Source organism: Panthera pardus, unplaced genomic scaffold (assembly GCF_024362965.1).
Source record: "Panthera pardus isolate Hobbes unplaced genomic scaffold, ASM2436296v1 HiC_scaffold_6, whole genome shotgun sequence".
Taxonomy (NCBI): Eukaryota; Metazoa; Chordata; class Mammalia; order Carnivora; family Felidae; genus Panthera; species Panthera pardus.
The window spans coordinates 11,655,948-11,678,787 of NW_026526991.1; the positions used below are offsets into that span (position 1 = coordinate 11,655,948).

The window sequence follows — 22,840 nt, forward strand, 5'->3', positions numbered from 1 at the left end:
TTGAGAATAGTCCCAAGTGATGGCAGTGTAGGGAGGAGGGACAGTTCGGCGTGCAGGTTTGGATTTCTTGTTTCTGCAGCTCAGGGTGATCTGGAGCAGCCCAGGGGAAGTGGCCTCCTGCCCCAACTATCGTGAGTCCTTCACTTCCCACGACAATGGTCACTGTTGGCTTGTCCTGACTGCAGAGTTTGTCTTTTGCTCCCTCTGACCTCTTTTGTGAGATCCTCATTACCCCTCTGGAGAGGAACGAAGGACAAGAATCCTCTCAATTCTTTGTTCATGCCGCCTTGGTGGAGAAGGAGGCCATTCCAGAGTCCTTTTGCCTTTGAAATTGGAACTGGGGACCTGGGTGTGTGTGTGTGTGTTTTTGGGGGAGGGGGGGCTTCTAAAAGTCCATGGACTGTACTTGAGGGTCTCGGTGGGCCCCCTAAGGTGGTAGGCAAAAGGTTCACTGCTGTCAGCCAATTCTCAAAGGGGTCCTTACTGGCCGAAAGCGTTCAGAACCAACGATCCAGAGAGAACGTTGGGTTTCCTGTTTTATAGAGTCGTGCACGCGCGTGCACGTGCGTGTAAACAAGCCATCCACAGGCTATTTGCAGGCACGAGGGTCTGTTCATTAGGGTTAGGTTATGCCACCCCACGGGTGTAAGAACAGGGAGAGTAGCTTCTCTGAGCTCATGTCTGCAGGACAGTGGCCCTTCCTCTCCCATCTGATCTGTCTTGCATCCACCTGTCCCTCTCCTGTCACTTTTGGGCGTCTCTTCGGCATGGGGCTGGGGCTTGGAGGGCTGATGTTCTGATCATAGTGGATTGGATCTGTTGTGATGCTGCACCGAGGAAACTCCGTCCTTGCCATCTTCCCCGCCCTGGGCTCGGGTCCTCCAAGGATGTTTCCGAAGTGCCCAGATCAGGCAGCGCACTTTGTCTCCCTGAGCCTCTGATTGTTTTATTTGCATTTTTATTTAAAAAATTTTTAATGTTTATTTTTGAGAGAGATTGACAGAGTGAGCGGGGGAGGGGCAGAGAGAGAGGGAGACACAGAATCCGAAGCAGGTTCCAGGCTCTGAGCCGTCAGCCCAGAGCCCGACGCGGGGCTCGAACTCTTGCGCTGCGAGATCATGACCTGAGCCGAAGTCAGGTGTTCAGCCGCCTGAGCCACCTGGGCGCTCCCTCGGAGTCTTTTTTTTTTTTTTTTTTTTTTTAAGGGGGAGGGTGGGGAGGCAGGATGGCTACCAGGGCTTTATTGAGGTTGTCGCGATCAGGTGACGGAGCAGCAGGCCACGACATGCCCAACACACGTCATGTGAGGCGGCTGCCATCCACAGAGCCTTGCTTTGGCTTTGGACTTGAGCTGCTCTTTGGCCCAACTTGTGGTCCGGGGGAGTCCCTGGACCAGCCCAAGCCTCATCTACCCAGTGATGAGGTAGCATCTACCTCATCTACCCAGTGACAGTTGAGTCAGATTGGTGTTTTATAGACCGTCGGCTGAGACCTCATTGGTGGGCCGTGAAATTACTTTCACGGGTGGCAACCAGGGTTTTAGACATGAAATAAGATAGACTCGAATGGGAAATAATCAAGGTGAATAGTATGTACCTATCGTTTCATGAAGCTTTTCGTTTGACATGTTTGTGTGTATTATCTATTATCTAAACAGTCTTTATTTTATTTTACTTTTTTTTTTACCGTGGGTTGAAATTAAGAAAAAAAAATGTTGGCACTCCAGGGTGAGATGCTCCGGGGGCCTCTTTCAGTACTGACTTTGTGTGGTTCCCGCCTACAGGTCTGAGCTGAGCTGAGTCTCCTCCTCCACTGCAGCCGAGCCTATAAATGGAGTCCCTTGCAAGATCAAGCTCTTTAACTCGAGTTCTTCACAAAATTCTGGGAAATGAGCTACATTCCTGGGGTGGAATAAATCATGTTGAGTGAGGCTAGGCAGGATGTGACTTCAAACCCCCCGAAGTGGGCTGTGTGAGGGCAGTGCTGTGACTGACTCATTATGAGCTCAGTGGCGACACAGACTTCTTGAGAGAAGAGGCAAAAGATTGTGGCGAGGGGGGCCCGCAGGCCCCGGGGCGCCACCAAGCACCACACTCCTCCGTTAGCCTATTGTGATCCTCACAATTGTTCTGTGAGTTGCGCAGTGCGCTGACTACACTGCAGAGCTGGGACTGTCAGCTAGACTGGTGGGGGCTGTACCCTCACATGCTCTCACGTACTCACAGCTGTCCTGAGGGGGAGCTGGTCGCACTTCCGTTTTGTAAATGGAGAAATTAGGGCCCAGGGGGCCGCGTCAACGAAGCAGAGTTTGTTCTGTTGGTTTAGTTAAGCGATGGGTCTGGAATTCCTGGGCCAGCCTGGCTGCCTCCTGAGTCGGGTTCCTTCTCAGATGCCTTCTGGGAAGGTCATGAATAAGTTATCACCACTTGGAAAGGTTTGTCTCCTTTCAGCGATGAAGCTCATTATCAGAGTCCCATTTGTATGAACGCTTGATCAATTCAGGAAGATTGTGTTGACCCCTGGCCAGTCATGTGTCTCTTAGAAACTGATGAATCAGATTTGACTGGAAGGGTGGGTGAGGAGGAGGAGGGCAGTGATATGATCCGGGAGGCCACCTGTCCCGAGCTTCTGCTGCCTTGCCTGCTAAAGGGGGAAACAACCACACCAGAGAAGGTGCAGGGTTATCGATCTTAGCGTCATGCCCTCTGAGAATGGATGGCAGAGAGTCTGGTGTTGGATGCCTGGACTTTGGACCTTTTGGGAGACTGTCACCTTCCCTATGACTCTGGGTCATCAGTATTTTGCTGCACTTCCCTGTGTCAAGCAGCGGGGACCCAGTGGTGACTGGGCCCTATCTGTGGCCTTAGAGCCCTTGGCTCAGCAGGAATAGGGTTCGGATGGCTGTTGGTGGTGGTGGTTACACTACTCAGTGCTTTTTTGGGTTTGCTGTGCGTGCATGCATGTGTGTGTGGTGTTATTTAAACAGCACTCAGAATAACAGGCTGCTGTAGGCCTGGTAGGCCCTGGACAGAGTGTTCTTCAAAAATTGTCTTTAGTTTCTCATCTCGGGTTGCATTTCTCAGCCGGCACGATGTGGACTCAGGAAACCAAGCACACTGCACTTTCCCGTTGAGACAGTGGCCGTGTAATTACATCTTTTCAGTATGGTTATTTTTCTGCATTGGGTTTCAGCAAACTGTGGCTCACGTGCTCGAGGAAAGAAAAGCGTCCTCTCGGCAGAACCAAAGGGAGGGAATAACCCCTCCGCCGCAGGAGTCCGAAGGGTTCAAGTTCCCCCTTGTGCACATGCGTGCCGCCTAGGCCTAGCAAGGTCTGGAAGGTGGGAGGGCAGGGTCAGTGTGTTCAGGGCGCATTCCTAAGGGGAGGGCAGCTAAGCAGTTCTGTCCACCTTGTCACACCTGGGGGCGAGGCTGGGGCTGATCTGTGCCCGGCGATTTGGGAGGAGACACTGGCCCAAGATATCTTGGTTCTCTTTGCGGTCTCTCCGGTAGGCGAGGCACGTGTGTGGTCTCACTACACAAATATTGAACAATTAAATGCAAAGTCAAGGGTCCAGTGCAGGTGATGTAACTGCAGATTCGGCCAGGGGCCTGAGCAGAAGCTGCTGATGTGCTCCCCCCACCCCGACATCAGACAGGAGGGCTTGGGAGGGCTAACTTGGGAATGGTTGTTTTCTTGGACGGCCAGGCCCCCAGAAGACGCGACGTGAGCCTTGAACCCAAGTGTGTTGAACAATTCAGTTCACTTCCACAAGCACTGAGCGAGGGCCCTCTCTGTGACCCTGGGCTCGGTCAGCACCTGTGTATGGGGTCAGGGGGACAGCCCCTGACTTCAAGGTGTGTGAGGGCCAAATGGAAGGTGGGCAGAGAAGCAGGGTAGTTCTGGTATAAGGCTGGTTTTGCTGGAATTGGCCTGGGGAGGCAAGATGAATAATCTCCTGGGGTGTTAAGAAAGGCTGCTGGGCTGATGGGAGAGGAACGGGTCTAGACTGGAGAGTGTCTGGCAGGGGGACAGGAGAGGGGGGACTGGCAGGACAGTTGGGAAACGTTGGGTGCAGGAGTTGGTTGGGCTTTAAAGGCCACGGGGACCTTTCTGTTTAGGCGGATGGGCATTCTCAATGGCAGAATTCTTGAATGGAACAACAGGGCCATCTTCTTCCTCTGCTCTCTGGTCCGATTGGTGGATTGATTCATTCATTAAGAATGGATCTTGTGGGGCGCCTGGGTGGCTCAGTCGGTTGAGCGTCCGACTTTGGCTCAGGTCATGATCCCGCGGTTTGTGAATTCGAGCCCCATATTGGGCTCTGTGCTGGCAGCTCAGAGCCTGGAGCCTGTTTCAGATTCTGTGCCTCCCTCTCTGACCCTCCCCCATTCATGCCCTGTCTCTCTCTGTGTCTCCAAAATAAATAAACATTTAAAAAATTAAAAAAAAAAGAAGAATGTATCTTGTGGCCTGGAGGACAGGGACGGTATCGTAGAGGAGGTGACCCGTTTGGTCTGTGTGACATCATCCTGCCCGAGATCCGTGCCCAAGGCACTGTGGCTGGAGAGGCCCTGGAAAGCTGGGCTTCTTACTTAGGTGGAAATGGCTGCGGGGGGGCTTCGAGTCCTGCTTCTCCCCGGGCCAGGCTCTTTTGTCAGAGGGTGAGATCTGTGCCTTCATTTGCCCCTGTCTTGTGACGTTTTACCACTTTCTCCCTAGCCCTGTCCTGGGGTTCTTCCCTTTCTCTTAGATTGGAAACCCCCCTCCTGGCTAATCCAGGCCACTTTGCAACTGATCACTTCCCATGGCCCCTCCAAGTGAGGTCAGGGAGGGTGATCTCTTTAAAATACAAACCCAGTGATGTCACCCTCCCGCCCCCCCCCCCCCCCAAGGTGGTAGCCTCCCCTTGTCCTTAGACTAAAACCCACATTCCTCAACATGGCTGATTAGATCCTAGGTAAGCTGCTGTGTTATCCCCTCTGCAGCTGCTCCCTCCACCTAGCCTCGCCCACCTTCTGTCCTTAACCTACCTAGGAGGACGGAACGTACGAAATGCTGGTGTCATTTTCGATGGTCTGGGTTTGTTGGACGCAGGGCAAAGTCAGAATGATCCCAGGCCCTGCCTTCCGTAGTCAGGCAAGTGTGAGCATTTGTCAGTGTTTCCTGGGCTCTGAGGGGTCCTGGGAAGCCCCTCCATGTGGCCTCTGAGGAAGGAAGGGTAAAGGGGGGTGGTCTGTGGGGCTCTGGTGCTAAATTCCTCTCTGGCCTGTCTCTAGTCTGGTTTTCTTATCTGCTAAGCATCAACACAGGCTTGGGTTGGAATACCGCTCATGGCAACAAGTCCCAGCTTCTTCTGTAAGCAAACAGCATTCCTGAGGCCCGGTGGCGGGGGGGAGGGTAAGGGGGCCCATCCTTCCCAGTCCTCAACAGCTTCTGCCTCCTGGGCTCTGGGCCCCGGGAGGACCCTCCCTTTCCCCCTCCCCCTCCCCCTCCCTGGGGAGACCGAGCACCTGTGGGTGGGCGGCTGCGGTAAGGTCTGCCCTCGGTTGGCAGAGTGACTGAGCCCTCCCTGCGGATGACTGTTCCGACAGCCCCGGCGTTTATGCAGGGCGGCTCCTGTGTCCATTATCTTGTTTGAGCCTGAGAGCCAAGCAGCTGCTCAGTGCCAAGCCGGACCCCAATTCAGCCCTTCTGCCGCGGCACATCCCACCCGCCCAGCATTTCCCGGGTCGGCCCCGAGGAACATTTCTCCTGCAGGATATCCCAGGGTACTTAGCCCCATTGGACACAGTGAAACGGGGATCCTTAACTGCGGGCTCCTCAGGGCACTCTGTATGCATCGTGACTGCAGGAGGGCCACGGGGAGGCGGGTTTCCAACCGCGTTTGGCCACGAAACCCTCTTCCTTTGTGCGAAATTACCGGTTGGGAGACACTGCACTGTGCCATGTTGTTCTCGGACTGATGGAGCCTGGAGAAAGAGTCACCAAACTTCTGGAAACTTCTCATAGGCCCCAGGTGTCCTTCTAGGGAAGGATTAGGGCTAATGAGGTCAGGAGGACAAGGTCGGGAAGTTCTTACTCGGTGTCAGAGTCTTTCCTGGGAGCTTGAGTTGCAAGTCCTCTGATACAGATTTTTTTCTTCTTCCTGTAGAGCCTGGAAATTGAGGTGACAGCTTCAAGGTTACAGGAATTGGGGGCGCCTGGGTGGCTCAGTCGGTTAAGCACCCGACTCTCAGTTTCAGCTCAGGTCATGATCTCGCGGTTTTGTGAGTTCGAGCCCGGCGTTGGGGGGGGGGGGGGTCTATGCTGACAGTATGGAGCCTCCTGGGGATTCTCTCTCTCCCTTCCTCCCCCTGTGCCCCTCCCCCTCTCATGCTATCTGTGTCTCTCTAAATGAATAAATAGAAAAAATTAAACAAACAAAAAAAAGATTACAGGAATTGAGCGGGGGATTCAGAGCCAGGTCTGTGTGACTCCAGATCTGTGCCCATTCCATTCCATGACAGAGCATTACGGACTTGTCTCAGGATTCACAGAATGGGTGCTGCACATCACAGTGGTTTTTTTCCAGTTCCATCTGTTCAGAATTGGTACCAAAGATCAGCATTTACAGCACTTGCTTAGCAGACCGAGTGCCCCAGGAGAGGCAGGAAGGGCAGCCCGAGGTGGCTTCACGGGTCCTGATTAGGGAAGAGGCCACGCCACACCAGCCAAGTCACTTCTGGTGTCTCTGGTGGTAGATGGTAGGTGCCTCCACCTTGGTTCATCAGGAAGCACTAGAAGGTTCCAGAAAACTGAGGTGGTTTATTCAACCTCCTGCAAAGCTTCTGGGGACCAATAAATTATTTTCACTCCTATTCTCATCGAGGATTGAAAGCCCTGGTGTGCTTTCTTTCGCTTCTCGTTTTGGGAATATAAGAACTGGCCCATTAATGGCTTGGGTTTTGCAGCAGTGAAGCAGCTGGGACCTGGGTGCCACCAGCTCGGGTCTCCTTCCTCATTCCCGTCAGCTCTCTAACCCTCTGGCCCTCCGCACAGCTCAGGGCGATTTCCCACCTTTTTAGAAACCTCCTCCGTGACTCCTTCCTCCTCTTTGCCTTGTTCCTCATACGTTCATTCTGGAAACCTTAACGGCACCTGCTGGGGTCAGGCATTGCACGAGACGTTTGAAATCAGCCGAATGAGACCCGCCTCCTGTGCTCAGAGGCAACGGCAGATCCGACAGTTCAGCCGTGTGATGGCTTATGGGAAGTCCTTTCGTGGTGACAGTCTGGGAGGGCCCTGCAGAGGACGGAGCCTGCGCTGGGATTTGAGAGAGGAGGGCTTCTGGTGCAGAGGAGGGGGCACGAGGAGAGCGAGCTGTGAACAGGACTTGGTTATGAGGAAGGGCTGGAGATGAATGGGTGTGATCACGAAGGGCCTACTCAGCCTGCAAAGATGATGAGATTTTATTCGGGAGGAGGTGTGGAGCCGTTGAACTGTTTCGAATTGGTGAGTGATTATCGATAGAAGAGGATATAGCACGCATAGAAACGGGGCTGCTGAGTCATCCTGAAGGCGGCAGGGGTATGGATTGGAAGGAGGTAGAAGCCCCCGTGGAAGGCCGGGAAGGAGGCCGCTGTGCATCCTGGAAAGGAGGGGACGCAGTCCTGGAGCAGGGCGCTGGCCGTGGGATTGACAGAGGGCTTTGCTAATCTGCCCCAGAGGAGTTTACAGTGATCGCCTTGGGCGACCAGGCTGACGGTGTCTTTCCCAGAGATGGAGACCCAGAAGGGAGTGCGGGTTTGGGGGGGTTCAGGTGTCCTAGTACCTGTGGGTTCTCCGGGTGGAGGCATCGACTGGTGGGCATTCGGACGTATTTGAGGGGGTTTGGAGGAGGCTTCTGGGCGGGATACATTTATCTAGGTATCATCCTTGGGATTAATCCTGATTTGTCGAAACCTTTCAATAAATGGCATTTGATGCAGTTCCCAGGTGAGTCAGCACAGCCATGTGAACAGCCCCCCAGAGCGTGGTTGCTGCCTGGCTTCCGTGAATCACCTGACCTCTTCCTGCCAGTGAACTTGATTGTGGAGCGGCTGCGCTGGAGGTCCTGGAGACTTGTGCCTTGCCTGGGGAGGCACATCAGCCTCCTTTGCCTGATTTCTTTCTTTCTTTCTTTCTTTCTTTCTTTCTTTCTTTCTTTCTTTCTTTCTTTCTTTCTTCCCTGTCCTTTCCTTTCTTTCCTTCCTTTCCTTCCTTTCTTTTCTTCCTTTTTTCCTTTCTTCCTTTCTTCTTTCTTTGTCTTTCTGTCTTCCTTCCTTCTTTCCTTTCTTTTCTTTCTTTCTTTCTTTCTTTCTTTCTTTTTCTTTCTTTCTTTCTTTCTTTCTTTCTTTCTTTCTTTCTTTTCTTCTCTTTCTCTTTCTCTCTCTGTCTGTCTTTCTGTCTGTCTTTCTGTCTTCCTTCCTTTCCTTCTTTCCTTTCCTGTCCTTTCCTTTCTTTCCTGTCCTTTCTTTCCTTCCTTTCCTTCCTTTCCTTCCTTTCTTTTCTTCCTTTTTTCCTTTCTTCCTTTCTTTTCTTTCTTCTTTCTTTGTCTTTCTGCCTTCCTTCCTTCTTTCCTTTCCTTCCTTTTCTTTCTTTCTTTCTTTCTTTCTGTCTGTCTTTTTCTTTCTTTCTGTCTTCCTTCCTTTCTTCTTTCATTTCCTGTTCTTTCCATTCTTTCCTGTCCTTTCCTTTCTTTCTTCCTTTTTTCCTTTCTTCTTTCTTTCTCTTTCTGTCTTCCTTCTTTCCTTTCCTTTCCTTTCTTTCCTTTCTTCCTTTTTTCCTTCCTTTCTTTCTTCCTTTCTTCATTTTCTTTCTTTCTTTCTTTCTTTCTTTCTTTCTTTCTTTCTTTCTTTCTCTTGACATTCAGGAATCTTTAGAGTATAGTCCAGTAATGGGTTCAGTCAGGTCAGATCCCTTAAAATACAGTGTATTACAGGGGCAGTCACTCCTTGGTGACCGTGCCATCCGTAGTGGTCATCGTTTGGGTCCTGGGAATCACTTTTCACTAGGGACTTCTGTTTTAAGAAGTGTCCACTTCAGACTCCAGAGAGTATTTGCAAAGCAGAACTTTGGCTTCTGTGCAACCTTTGCTCATGCAGCTCGCCCCTTAAATCAGTGGTTCTCGACTGGGGGCAGTTTTGCTCCCCCAGCCCCCATGCTAGGCAATGTCTGGAGACAGTTTTGGTTGTCACAACCGGGGGCAGACTGCTACTGTCGTCTAGAAGGTAGAGGCCAGAGACTCTGCTAAACGTCCTGCAATACACAGGACAGCCCCCACAACAAAGGCTTACGTGGCTCCAAATGCTCAGGGTGCCGAAGCTAGGGAGCCCTACCTTAACTGATCACATCGTTTTACGGTTTATGAAAGACCGCCCCCTCTTCTCCCTGGGCTTGAATCCTTCTCTACCAACTCTTCCCCTCTCCCACCAATTCTCGTCCCCTCTCCTAAGACCCAGTTTACATGCCATCCCTTCCATGGAACTCCCTGGTGCTTTGGGTTTTCCGCTGAATGACCCCTTCCTCTCTGTTCCTGCAGTGAGTTACGTGTTCCTTCATCTTTCTCCACCGAGTCTCGTGTTGGAGCTGGCCGTTTGCATGGTCCCCCCCTCCGCAGCAAATGTTCCACAGTGACAGACGTCCTGCCCCATTGTTGTGCACATTTAAGGAGTGTATGTTGAATTAAACAGCCTCGATAGATAGGGAAGACAGCATGCACAGTTGAGTCAGAGAGGTGGCATGCGCCCAAGGCCACAGAACAAATGCTTCCTCGTCATCCATACGGCACATCTGTGTATCAGACGCCCGTCGTGCAGCGGCGTGCAGGACAGAAGGAAACCAGAGCGCTTGCTTTTTGTCCACTTGTGGTCCCCTTGTCCGGGCTGCATTGCCCAGGTTGGCTCTTTAACTAGTGGCATGGGTGTCTGTCCTGTCATCCCACTACATTATAAACTCCCTGGGTCCTTTATACCTTTGTCGTGATATTTTTGCAAACAGACCCTCAGTATGTATTGATTCATTGAATAACTAAATCTGCGGGGGTTGACGATTTCTCTCTTTTTTTGACGCTTATTTATTTTTGGGAGACAGGGGGAGATAGAGAATCCCAAGCACACTCTGCTCTGTCAGCACAGAGCCCGATCGATTGCAGGGCAATCGGGCAGTGCACGAACTGTGAGATGGTGACCTGAGCCCAAATCAAGAGTCGGGCGCTTAACCAACTGAGCCACCCAGGAGCCCTGGGGTTTGACAATTTCTCTATCATTTCAGCAGCTGCCTTCGTAGAGCCTTTTGGTAACAGTGGAACTAAGGCATCTTGATAGTTTCACTAACTCCAAAGCAATGGCTATAAAAACAAAGAAAAGGGACATGTTCACATGGGCCCTCTGGGGTGGGGGTGGGGACAAAGGATCAGAGGGGCCTCCTTGAAAACATCAGTGATGAACCTGGAACAGGCTTTCGGTGTTTGAGTTGAGCCCACCGGGTCTCTGAACTGGAACCTTGGCTCAGAGAACGGAAATAGCTCACCCAAGGTCAGACCCCTGACCCTTCTTTTAGTGCCAGCAGCTCAAGAGGGGAGTGTGACGCGTTCCTGCTTCAGACCAGCACCAGAAGGTGGGATTTGCAGCCTCGAGTCGGCAGGATCGGCGTCCGTGTCCCTGGTTTGCTTAACTGACCAGGGGGTTCTCAGTTTGTTTTCTCTCTAGCCAGCACCAGAGAGCTCACAGGCAAGGCAGTTGCGGTGGAAGCCGAGTGGGTCTGTGTTTGAACCTGGGTTTTGTGACTGGTGTGGGCCTCATTTCCCTCACCTGCGGGGATGGAGAAAATGGAGAGCTTATTCACAGGCCGTCACTCAGGGTAGCTTTGAGACGGGTTGGGAGAACTTGAAGCCCTAGGCCTAGAACCTGGCCATGAAAGGCTTTACACAAACCCTGTTGTCGAGGAATCGAGACGCTCCCGGCAGAATAAATTCTGTCTTTTAGGGGCTAGCCCTTCCTTTCTTAAACAAGTACACAAGTAACTACAAAGAGAACCAAGCAAAGGGCAGAAAGGTGGGGGAGAGAGGGGGGTCCTTGGGAAAACAGGAAAGAGTAAAAAGGTCCAAGTGGGTGTTCAGGGGAAAGGGGAGAAGGCAGATAGTCAAGGAATTCCACTTTGGGTTGAAAGCAGAGGTTTTTGGTCAACCTATTTACTTTCAGTTTCATCATTTCCTGTGAGTCCTAATTTAGCCTCTGGTCGTGTCCTCTCGATTATGGCCTAAAAAGGCAACTACTTGGGTTTCTTGGCGTTGTACTGGCACCCGCAGGAAGCCAGTGTGGAAAGGGCCGGCCTCTGCCGGATCTGATCTCCAATGGGGAAAGCTGCCTTCTTTTTCCTTAACTCCTTGCTGGCCTGCGAGTCCCACAGATTTCCAGAGTTTCCTGAGGTTCCCTAAGCCGAACCCCCGGCCTTACTCCTGCAGACAGTTTTCCCAGTGCTGGCTTGGTGGCCGCCGCATGGGGACGCTGTTCACGGGACCGAGCGCGCCGACCCTGGGGGAAAACATTTTGAGTCGTACCTGTCAGGGCCATAACAATGCCTGGATGTTCCCCTGTTCCAGTCACTCCACTTCTGGGAATTGATCTCAAGGTGGTCCACCATACAAGGAGAAAACCTAGTGCGTGGTGGTTTAAAAAAAAAAAAAAAATCACTTTGGAATATCCTGCAGCCATGAACAGTGTTTCTCAAGGAGGCCCTGCAGCCAGCAGTCCTGAATTTGGGTCCTCGCTTCCCCAGCTGTGTGTCCAAGTGGGATTACTTCCCTCTCAGAGCCTCTGCCTCATCACCTGGAAAATGAAGCGTTTGGAGAAAATGATCAACGAGGAAACTAATGGCCCAGCGGGGAAGTGGTTATAGTAAATGGGAAAAATCCACAACGTGAAACCCCGTGCTCTGCCTGTGATAATTAAAAGTCTCAAGTGTTTCTACGAACAAGGACCGGAAGGACCATAAAAGAGACAGAAAACTGGGGCGCCTGGGTGGCTCAGGCGGTTGAGCGTCCGACTTCGGCTCAGGTCATGATCTCATGATTCATGAGTTCGAGCCCCGCGTCGGGCTCTGTGCTGACGGCTCGGAGCTCGGAGCCTGCTTCGGATTCTGTGTCTCCCTGTCTCTGCCCCTCCCTCGCTCACTCTGTCCGTCTCAAAAATAAACAAACATTAAAAAAAGAAAGGGCAAACTGATGGGGGGGGGTGGAGGATCTCAGGAATGTATGGGGATAGTTGTCTTTCATTTTCAAAACTTTTATATTTTGTATAGCTTTTACAAAAGGGGCCACTCAGCATGGTCCCAGGCTAGGAAGGGGAGAAGTGGCCACATGCCTCCCTAGCATCCCTCCTTTGATGCCCCTTTTAATCCCTTCCTTCCTTCTGTTCATCCTCCCTCCCTTTCTCTCTCTCTCTCTCTCTCTCTCTACTTCTTTCCCCTCTTCATTTCTAACAGCTCTTCACTAACGGCTTAGTCCATCTGTGCCCTTAGAGTTGACCGTCCCCTGAGTGCGTCGCTGGCAGCCCTGTTGGGACGCGGGGGCGCCTCCACCTGACTCAGGTGGGCACCGGAGCTCAGCTGCGGTCACCGAATATGGATATTCTTGTTTGCGCTGGTGGGAGGGCTTTAGTAAACCCCATTGTGGTGACCTCTGCCCCCCACCGCCGCCATCCAACCCGCGTATTGACCTTGGCACTGCTGCTGACCCACATCACTCCAGCAGAGCAGTGACACCAAATAGCTCTGTCCCCGGCCTGGCCAAACAGGACTCAGCTGAGTTTCGTGAAAGTTCTGCTCAGAGAGGGGCACGGAGGCCCACCTACATATAGGGTGCCCACCTGTGTACTCGGCACCCCCAGAGGGAGAGAGGGGCAGCCCCCTGCGTTGGTCTAGCTCTGAGGCGGTCACAGCGTGCCCCCCTCTCTTATAGGAAGTGCGGCTTGGCCTCCAGGTCTCTGGTGGCCATTGGGGGAGTGCTGCCCCGTAAGCGCCCCCTTCCCTCCCACTGAGGCCTGAAGGTAGGGCAGAATGAGGGGCCAGGTGGAGTGGTCCCCTGCCAGCGGCTGCCATGTTCATGGCCGGCCAGTGCACACCCACCGGTGGAAGACCAGGAGGGCAAGAATGTAACAGTTCCAGTGCGCCCTGCTTTTGGACCGGTCACGTGGTCCACACAGGGAAGGCTCCCTCAGCCTCCCTGCCTTGCCTGGTAGAGCCCAGTAACTGTGTGTTGACCGCTGTGGAATGTATTCCCCCACACGCCCCGTGTCCCACTCAACTTACCGATTGATCCAGCTTCAACGCCAGCCCGACTTCTTCTGTGGGACCCTAGGCACAAGCGTGCTAAGGAGACCCCAGGCCGGGGGGCCTGGTGGACCCATGACTGGATGGGGTGACAGTAGGCAAGTCACTTGCCCTCTTGGAGCCTGTTTCCTCATTTATAAATTGGGGATAATAAAAGCTCTTTTGCAGAGCGATTGATGGTGACGCGAGGTTGATGTTGGTAGGTTAGGGACCTAATGACTGTCCCCCTTTCCCTTCTTCTCTTGGAGGGATCTCGTAAGAGGGCATGTGATAGATATCCTCGGGTGTCTTCCCTGGGCTGGGTTAGGAGAACTCTTAACCAGCAGCGGACTTAGGATTTGGGGGGGACAGGGTTCAAGTGAATCCCTTCTTACGTATTGATAGGAGATTGTCTTGTCCATTTTTGGTTTGAACTTTGCAAAAAGGTTGAGACCCAGCAGCCCGCGAAGCCGTGTGCTCTGTGGTCCTTGCCAGTCCTCGGGCAGGGCAGTGGCATGAGGGGGAGACTGGCTTCAGGAGCCTGGGTCCTGAGACTGGGGAGGCTACCTGGCCAGTGGTCAGATGGATGGCACAGAGGGACAGGACAGCTGATATTTACTCTGGCAGAGGGAAGCCTTCGATTTGCCTGAATGGCCTGGCCAGTGTGGGAGCCAGGACAGCCGGAAGTAAGCTGGTGAGGCTGGGGCGTGCAGGCGGCCTAGACCCCAGCCCCTCATGGAAGATGAGGCCAGGCCGTCCTTTCCTGCCTTGTGGACTGCTGCCTGGCTCTGGGCCCTGCGTTCTCTCAGGGGGTGGTCCTTGCAGGTGGATGATGCCCCTGGTCCCCCAAGAGGGGCCACAGGGGTTTGCTTGGCTGGGAATGTAAACAAAGCCACCGGCTGGGTTTGCTGGGGGAGGCTGCCAGGCTCTGTTCCTTGGACTTGCCTTCCCTCCTGTGGGGGCTGGGGAGCGAGCAGATTTCCTGGAAAACAACCCTTTTCCTGGAGCGTGTCCAGGGGAGCCCCTTAGTCTTGATCTGGAAAGCATTTAACGAGCCCAGATAAGGCCTGGGCGGCCCAGACTTTTCCTTTTGTTCTCTCTGTCCCAAACCTCCAGCCTGGGGAGGGGGCCTTGACCTCACAAGGGAAAGGCCTTCCTGCGTTGTGAGCTGGGCAGTGAGCTTCTAGGCTGCTCCCCTGGTGGCTGTGGGCTGGCTCTATCTCGGACCACGGTTTCGGAGTCCTGCGTTTAGAGTCCTGCGGGCCCCAGCCTGAGCCTGTGAGCAGGAATAAGCACTGTGGTAACCGTGGAAAGGCCACGGGACCGGGAGTCCTGAGTCCTCCCTGGGCGGCAAGCCCCTGAACCTCCAGGAAGCTCCCGGATCCTCATCTGTAAAACGGGCCGAAGCACATTTCTTACCCACTCTACAGCGTTATGACGAGGATCTATGGAGACAGCAAAGGGCGTGTGAAAGCATTTCATAAACCATTAAGCCACACCGGTGTGAGGGGCTATTGTTTCATCTTTATTTTGCAAATGAGTTTAAAAAAAAAAAGACACACATGTGCTTCAGTTCCCCTGGACAGAAATGATGAGGGGTGCTTTCTGTGTTAGTGCCCCGGGAGGGAGGTGCTCTCGCTGCTCATGATATTTCCTGGAGCCTGACTTTTCTTCTCCCCTGATTTCTTTGGGCTGTATTATCAAGACGGAATCAACATCTCTTGGCCACATGTTTTTTGTTTTTTTGGTTTTTTTTTTCCCTCTTGGTGGAACTCCGTGAAATAAAAAGTTTTTTGAACTGACAACTTCCATTACGTGTGGTCGCACTTTTTGTCTTTTTGGGGGGCTACTGGGAAACTTGTTTTCGTGGGAGGTCCTCTTGAGCTGCGTGGTCACTTTCCTGCCTCGGCAGGTATAGCACAGTGACTATGGTTGCATCTGCCTTTGAGACTCAAATTACACTCGTCATCCGGCACGGCGGTCGTTTATAGATTTGTTTGGTTGTGGCTGGATCCTAGGATATACCTTACCGTTCATTTCTCGCAAGATCTCTGACAACAACTCGTTTTTTCCGTCGTGTACATCTTTCTCCCGGTGCCGCCCAGTTGCAGAAGTTTTGCTGTGCTCTAATGCCGTGCCGTTTGCAAAGCTAGGAGGTGCTCAGCGCTCCTCGTGTGGCTGATGTGGTTTGTACCTGACATTTTGTCCTTGTTTGTCCCGCAGGTCCTGGCTGTAAGTCACCATGGCGCAGCAAGCTGCTGATAAGTATCTCTATGTGGATAAAAACTTCATCAATAACCCGTTGGCCCAGGCCGACTGGGCGGCTAAGAAGCTGGTCTGGGTGCCTTCTGACAAGAGTGGCTTTGAGCCCGCCAGCCTCAAGGAAGAGGTGGGCGAGGAGGCCATCGTGGAGCTGGTGGAAAACGGGAAGAAGGTGAAAGTGAACAAGGATGACATCCAGAAGATGAACCCACCCAAGTTCTCCAAGGTGGAGGACATGGCCGAGCTCACGTGCCTCAACGAAGCATCGGTGCTGCACAATCTCAAGGAGCGTTACTACTCAGGGCTAATCTACGTGAGTGCGGGGCCGGGCCCAGGGTGCAGGGGGTGCGGGAGGCCCGGGTCTGTCCCGGAGCGTTGGGGGTCTTGAAGAAAGCTGCGGTGACATCCTCCAGCTTTGGCACGCGAACATCCTAACGGAATGTTGTCGCGGCATTATTTCACCTTTTCTCTGCATAGCCCGAAACACGACAGGAAGCCTGTTTGAGACCACACATAGGGAGAACATCATGATGTGTATGTGAGGGGGCCCGCCCACGGGCCTTGGTCCTCAGTCTCGGTGGGGACAGGAAGGATAGTTCCTTCTAAAGCAAGGGACTGCCATGCCCTGGTTTCCCGCCTCGCTCCTTCCTCCTGCACCTCCTGGTCCCCTTCCCCCTCCCCATTTGCTCAGTCTCATTTTGGAACCTCCACCATCTTGTTCTTTTTAGAGGCCTGTGGGTGTGGCTTAGTTCCCTGGGGAGTGTGCTTTGAGCGGAGATGAGGACTTGAACCTTTGGTCCGTGCCGCTTGGCGGTGCCCCTGCCCTGCCAGGCTTAGCGTCCAGAGAACAGCACGTGTAAAGGGCCCGGGGTGTGCAGAGAAGGTGCAGTCTCTTCTCTCTCTCTCTCTCTCTCTCTTTTTTTTTTTTTAACGCTTATTTATTTTTGACAGACAGAGAGAGACAGAGAACTAGCAGGGGAGGAACAGAGAGAGGAGGAGACACAGAATCCCAAGCAGGCTCCAGGCTCTGAGCTGTCAGTTACAGAGCCTGACGTGGGGCTCGAACCCACAAACCGTGAGATCATGACCTGAGCCGAAGTCAGTTGCTTAACCAACTGAGCCACCCTCTTTCTTCTGGCTTAGCAGGGCTACCTGTGCACAGAGACAGCTCCTCGCCGTAGCGTTTTCCCGTCTCCTGTGTAATAGGCTGCAAGATCTTTCAGTCTTAGGGTCACAAAAGTTATTGCTAATTTCTTATTTCTTCTGTTCAGTGTCCCAGGTATTTCCTTCTAGTTTTGTCCCAGGTAGGGAAGAACTACCTGGCTCTTATTCCTAAAATAGCTCTTTGTTTAGGTATGTTGTTAGGTTTACCTTGGCCTTCTTGGTCTTGGAGCTCAATAAAACAGTTCTCAAAACTTTGTTTGAATTGGAGGAAGAAAACATCTCGAGATGCTTACCACCCTCTCATTTCATAGATGGGAAGGTGAAGCCTCAGACCCAGGGGTTAGCTCATGATCACATACGCAATACAAGGAGGTGCTGGGCTCCTCCTGGCACACGGATGGCGAGTGGCCCCCACAGAGTCGGCCATTTTGTTTTTTATACAGTTTCAGGGTGACCTCAGCACATGTTTCCACAGGGCACTTGCCCTGCCATCCTGGACTGCTACTTCCGAGTGCCCTGCCATGTGCCAGAGTCCTCTGTGAAGTCCCAAACCTCTTGGATTGATTGCCCAGGAGTTCTGACCGGGCCAGCCGCGTGCCGGGGCTGTGTTACCTTGCCGATTGCTAAGTCGGTCCATGATAATGAAGTTCTTATGTCCTGCCGTTGAAGACCACCCTTTGGGGATGGGCCTGATTAGTCAGGAGCTACCAGAAAGGAACTACACAGAGCCGTCTTCTTGGAAAAGTCCTTTGTAGGCCAGCTTAGCCCAACCTGCTGATACGGCAGGTGAGGAGAACTGAGGCCTAGAGGGCGCAAGGGCCCAGTGCGGGATCATGCATCCTGAGACTGTAGCTTGGGGTTTTTTGACCCTCAGCCCAGCTATCTTTTCCTTGGTGAGAATGTCGTATGGACAGAATTAAAAGCCCCTGTCCCTAAGGATATTAACCACTGGAATTCAGAATTGGCGACTGGTAGAAAAACAAGGGGCCTCTGAGAAAGCATCGTTTGTCTGCTGGGGCAGCTGGGATCCAAGTCCTATTGTCTGAGAGTGGGACGCCCCCCAGGCAGGCTCCACAGCAGATCGTGCCCACTCTGCTGTGCCCCTAAGCTGACACAGGCTCTGCTTGGTGAAGCAGGGCGATGAAGGTCACGGCACTTGGGGCCTCCAGGTCCTGGTTCAGATCCCTTCCCCACCACACGCCGCGGCTACGAGGAACCCCACTTCCTCGCAGGCGAGGACTCATGAGTGTGTGAACGCCAGCCAGCACCTGGCTCACGGCAGGGTCCAGACTGCAGCTGCTGCCGTTTGTTCTAAGTGAAGGTAGCTGTTCCTGTGCGTGGCCTTTGCTGGGGGTCTCTGTTCAGCTTGTGTCCCGCTAGGGATTTGCCGAGTGCGACACACGTCAGGGGGGCGGGGCCTGCGCTCGCCTGCCTTAGCTGGCTGCAGTCTTCTGTCCCACAAAGGGAAATATTATTAAAGCGGGTTCAATGATGGTTGCTTCATTTCTCCTCCGCTAGCGTGGGTTTCCCTCTGGAGGCAGGCAGGACTCTTTGGTTGGAGGCGTTCACTCCTGTTTCTGTCGCCTCCCGTGTGCCTCAGACCAGCCTCTTCCTAAGCATCCTCCCCGGAAGAGAAGTCGATTGTCTCCGCAGTCGCCCTAATGGGGACCCCAGCAGGTGCAGAGCTGTGGGGGGATCGGAGCCGCTGGGCAGGGGATGCCGCCTCATTCACAGTCAACCTCTCTGCACACGACGCTCCAAATTGCGACCGGGGAGCCTTTGTGCAGCGTGTTCGCCTGGCATTGTGGGCGGCGTGGCTAATCCTGTGCACAGCTGCTCTGTCTGTTTCCTTGGGGGGTGAGGCCCCGGGACAGGGGGCGGCTGGGCACAAAGAGCCTCTGTGGCCCGTGAATGGAGCAGCTTCCTGGCGTAGCCATGTGGGAGCAAAGCCACTTGCTCGGTGTCCGTGCCTCTGCAAGTATCGAGAGGGAGGCTCGCCATCAGGGCTCCTTCCTCCCACCTGAGCTGCTGGGCTCACGGCTGCTGGTTTGATGGGATTAGTCCAGAGAACTTTGAAGGTCTCCGGAGAGAACCGTCCACAGGACCATCTGCCCACCCAGCTGTCAGAAAGCCTTGTCCCGGGAACCCCCGGTCCCCTTCTGCTGTCATGACCAGCTGTTTGCAAACATCTGGCTCAGAGGCAGGCCCTAAAAGTGTGGCCATGTGTCCTTGGCTTTCATCGGGCCGAGTTCCTAGAGTGTGGGTTTTCTCAAACCCCAGGAACAGAGCTCAATTGTTTCTGAGCTCCTGGGATGACCTCACTGCTCCCTGGCCTTATCTCATCCTGGCCCGACAGTCCCATGGAGGAAAAACCAGAAGTCCCCTGCTTTCCTCTTATCTTCCTGTGATACCCGCGCTGCAGGTGGCCCACACCACGTGTGGCCTTCTCTGCTTCGGAGCTTTCCTGGTCCCTTGTGAAAGAGTCGTTGGAGGGAAAACAAATGACTGATTATCCCAGGAAGAAAGAAAATTGAGGGCCCCGAGTCCCCGCCTCCAAACTGAAGAGGCAGCCAGATGCACTTGGTCCTTTCCAAACTTGGCTGCTCTTCGGCCTGCAGACCACTGTGGGTTACTGCGTCCCTCTGGAGCTCTGCTTTTATTTTTGTCTTATTTTGGCGAGAGTGAGCCAGCATGTGCACCGGCAGGAGAGGAGCAGAGGCAGGGAGACTGAGAGTCTTAAGCAGACGCCATGCCCTGTGGGAGCCTGACACGGGGCTCGATCGATCCCGCGACCCTGGGATCATGACCTGAGCCGAAATCAAGAGGCGAAGGCTCAATCGACTGAGCCACCCAGGCTCTCCTGGAATTCTGCTTTGAGTCTTTAACTTCTGTTTGGAAAGTCCACGCGCCATAGCCCTTGGCCACAGCTGGAAAGGGCTTTGTCCTTGCGACTAGTTCCCGTGTGGAACCTGTCTTGGGGTTCAGCCACAAGACCCACCTTCCGTTTTGGCAGGAGCGGAGAGGGCAGGGCGGGATGGGGCTGGGTTGACACATAGCACAGTGCCCTGTGGGTGTTGGCTGCTATTGGACCGAGGGGCACAGCCGTGGACAGGGAGGGTGGAGGCCACTTGTAATGAGGAAAACAAAAAGATAGGAGTTCAGAGAACTGGCCTCTGACCAGGGAGGTCTGGCCTGGGGAGGGGGAGGGGGTGGGGGACACCAAGGGCTGCTCCCAGCTTTGCCGTTCACTGCTTCATGGCTTTCAGCTGTCACTCAACAGTCAGGGCTGCAGGTGTGTGTGAATGACAGCTTTGCATGGCTGCTTCTGGAACTCTGGTGTGTTGTCCTCGGAAGAGGGGGCTTGGGCTGCGTCCCCCCGCCCCCCCTATCTGAGCACCTACCACCTGGGTGGTTTCAGGAGTCATGCCCAACTTGTTCGGAGCCTGTCTTTTTTTTTTTTTTTTTTTTGGCCCGGGAGACAGATCTTGGAAGACAAAGGAGCAGGTTATTAGAAAAAGAATTAGTAGTCACAAGTTAACACGAATTTACCTTAAGCCCCTGAAGAAAGAGCTGTCTGGCCAGTTGCCACTAGACCCTGCTTTCCTGACCTTCTCAGAGCTCTTCTCCAAGGCTGTCCTGGGTGCGTGCCAGTCCTGAAAACTGCTCAGGGAGGCATAGAGTCCGGCTGTCCCCACTTTACAGATTGAGAAATGGAGGGAGAGGGTGGTTAAGAAACTTGGCCCTTGCTGGGATTTGAACTCAGGACGGCTGACTCTGGGGTCAGATTTTAATCCCATCAGGTCAGACTTGGAGTATTGGGTGTATTTTTGGGTGCCTCACGTGAAGGGTGTTGGCTAATCGGGCTCCCCCTTCTGAGAAGACTCGAGTCTTGGAGAAGGCTCACAGGGGACATGAAAATGGTCGAGTTTTTGAGGGATGCTCATGTGAATGTCTCTAGATGATTCGAGAGGGAGAGCTGTCAGCGATATACTAGCCCACAAAAGCTCTGGTCGGGGTTTTCCCGATGCTGGAAAAGTGTAGGCTTGCCTGTCTCCCCGGGAGTCCTTGAGGGCGGAATACGTTGTGCTTCTGCACAGTTTGCTTTTGCTGCAGCCCGGTTCTTTTCTCTCTGTGCATCTCGTGACGGCAGACACATCTCTTATTGTCCCTGGATCTGAGTTTTGTCACTGGACTTGTACCGTCTGCGCAGCTTGCCATGGCTCTTGCCCAAGGCACCTGCTCGTTGGCGCACAGAGCTGGCAGCGGTCACGCCGTCGGGGGAGGACCCTTGCTGAGTGAGCAGAGACGGTGCCGGTGCCCGTGCCCCCGCAGCGGGCCTGGCAGGGCGCGGCACAGAGAGTTAGGGCGTCCCGGGGTGCCTTCCCAGCAGCCCGAATCCCGGCCCTTGGTGGCAGATAAGTTTGCCACCCAATTTGCACCCCCTTGAGAATCAAGACTGTCTAACCCTTTCCTGTTTGCTGCTCTTTTCTTTAGACCTATTCAGGCCTTTTCTGTGTGGTCATCAATCCTTATAAGAACCTGCCCATCTACTCCGAGGAGATCGTGGAAATGTACAAGGGCAAGAAGAGGCACGAGATGCCCCCCCACATCTATGCCATCACAGACACTGCCTACAGGAGTATGATGCAAGGTGAGTGCCTTGACCTTCCCTGTGGCTCAGTCTTCACGTGCAGCCTCGTGGACACCCTTGCAGGTGCTCATCCACATTCACGGTCACAGGGATTTAGGGCCTGGATTGGCGTTGGTGATGGCGCAGTGCATCATGGAGGTCTCTGAGCCAGTGTGAGAGCCGAGGCCAGTGGCTATCAAAGGGCATGTTTATATGTTGAGAGAACCTTCTAGAAGCTCTAAAAATAGAGTTCCTAGTTACCGCAATTTCTCATTCTTGTCAAGACCCTCTGTGCCAGTCTCCTCACTTACAGGTCCCTTCTACCAGGTACTCCTTTTTCCTCCTCGTTTTTCATGTCTTTTCTCTTGTTGCTTCCTCACAATCTGGAAACGCACTTGAGTTTTTCTTTTCTTTTCTTTTTTTTTAAAGTTTATTTATTTATTTTGACAGGGAGAGAGAGGAAGCATGAGCAGGGAAGGGGCAGAGAGAGAGGGAGAGAGAGAATCCCCAGCAGGCTCTGTGCTGACAGCACGGAGCCCGACGCGGGGCTCGAACTCACGAACTGTGAGATCATGACCTGAGCCAAAGCCCAGAGTTGGACGCTTAACTGACCGAGCTACCCAGGTGCCCCTTAAGTTTTGCTTATCTTTAAGAAACAAGCACTAAATCTCTCTTGGATTCTGCACCCGCCCCCCAGCTTGTGTCCACTCTCTGTCTTCTCACACTGGAACTTGAGAGAGGAAGTACCACACCCCGCTGGCCCCAGCACTTCTCCACTCTGACAAAGGTTACCCTCCCTGTGTTGCTGTTTCCACAGCTCTCGCGTGTTCTCATCTTACCTAACCTCTCCCCAGTGTTGGACAATCTTGACCGCCCCTTGTGACAGCCCTTCCTTCCTGTGTGACCCTCTCTCTGCTTCTCCTGATCTCTGGCCACCCCTCCGCGCATCCGTGTTCCTCACGGTCTCACCGCTTGCTCAGCTGTTCCTCTGGATGACGGACCCATCCAGTTGAGCGCCTTGACCGGCACATTCTGGGGGAGGATCGGGACCGTCGCCTGATTGATGCTGGCCCTTTGCCCCTGGCTGCCATTTCTCCGTCTACCCAGCCACCCGGGCCCAGTGGTTCCTCTGCTCTCCTCTCTCTCTTTCTCCCTCCTTTTCTCAAGTCCATTAGCACTTTCTATGGGTTTTATCTCTTCATATTTACGGCCCCCTTTCCCCTCTTTCATCCCTTGGCCCTGACCTCAGTTATGGCCTCTGCAGGGTTTTGCCTGCACTGTTGCTGTGACCTCTTAACCTTCACTCTTAATAGAGCCCTCCCTCTGCCTTTGACAGAGGGTCATCTTTCTAGAATGCAAATCTGATCAGACCCCCTGATTCAAAATCTTCAAAAATCTCGAAAAGGCTCCTCCGTGGCCCCAGAGGTAACTCTGCAACCCGCCAGCAGCATGCAG

The 22,840-nt window shown here is 53.3% G+C and overlaps 1 protein-coding gene across 1 annotated transcript in view; it reads left to right on the forward strand.

The window, feature by feature from the left end:
- Positions 1-22,840, forward strand: part of MYH9 (myosin heavy chain 9) — a 92,619-nt gene that overhangs the window by 15,669 nt on the left and 54,110 nt on the right. Inside the window, 2 exon segments of the mRNA XM_053895544.1 lie at positions 15,553-15,904; positions 21,250-21,406. Coding sequence (XP_053751519.1) covers positions 15,572-15,904; positions 21,250-21,406 — 490 coding nt within the window. The 5' untranslated portion in view covers positions 15,553-15,571.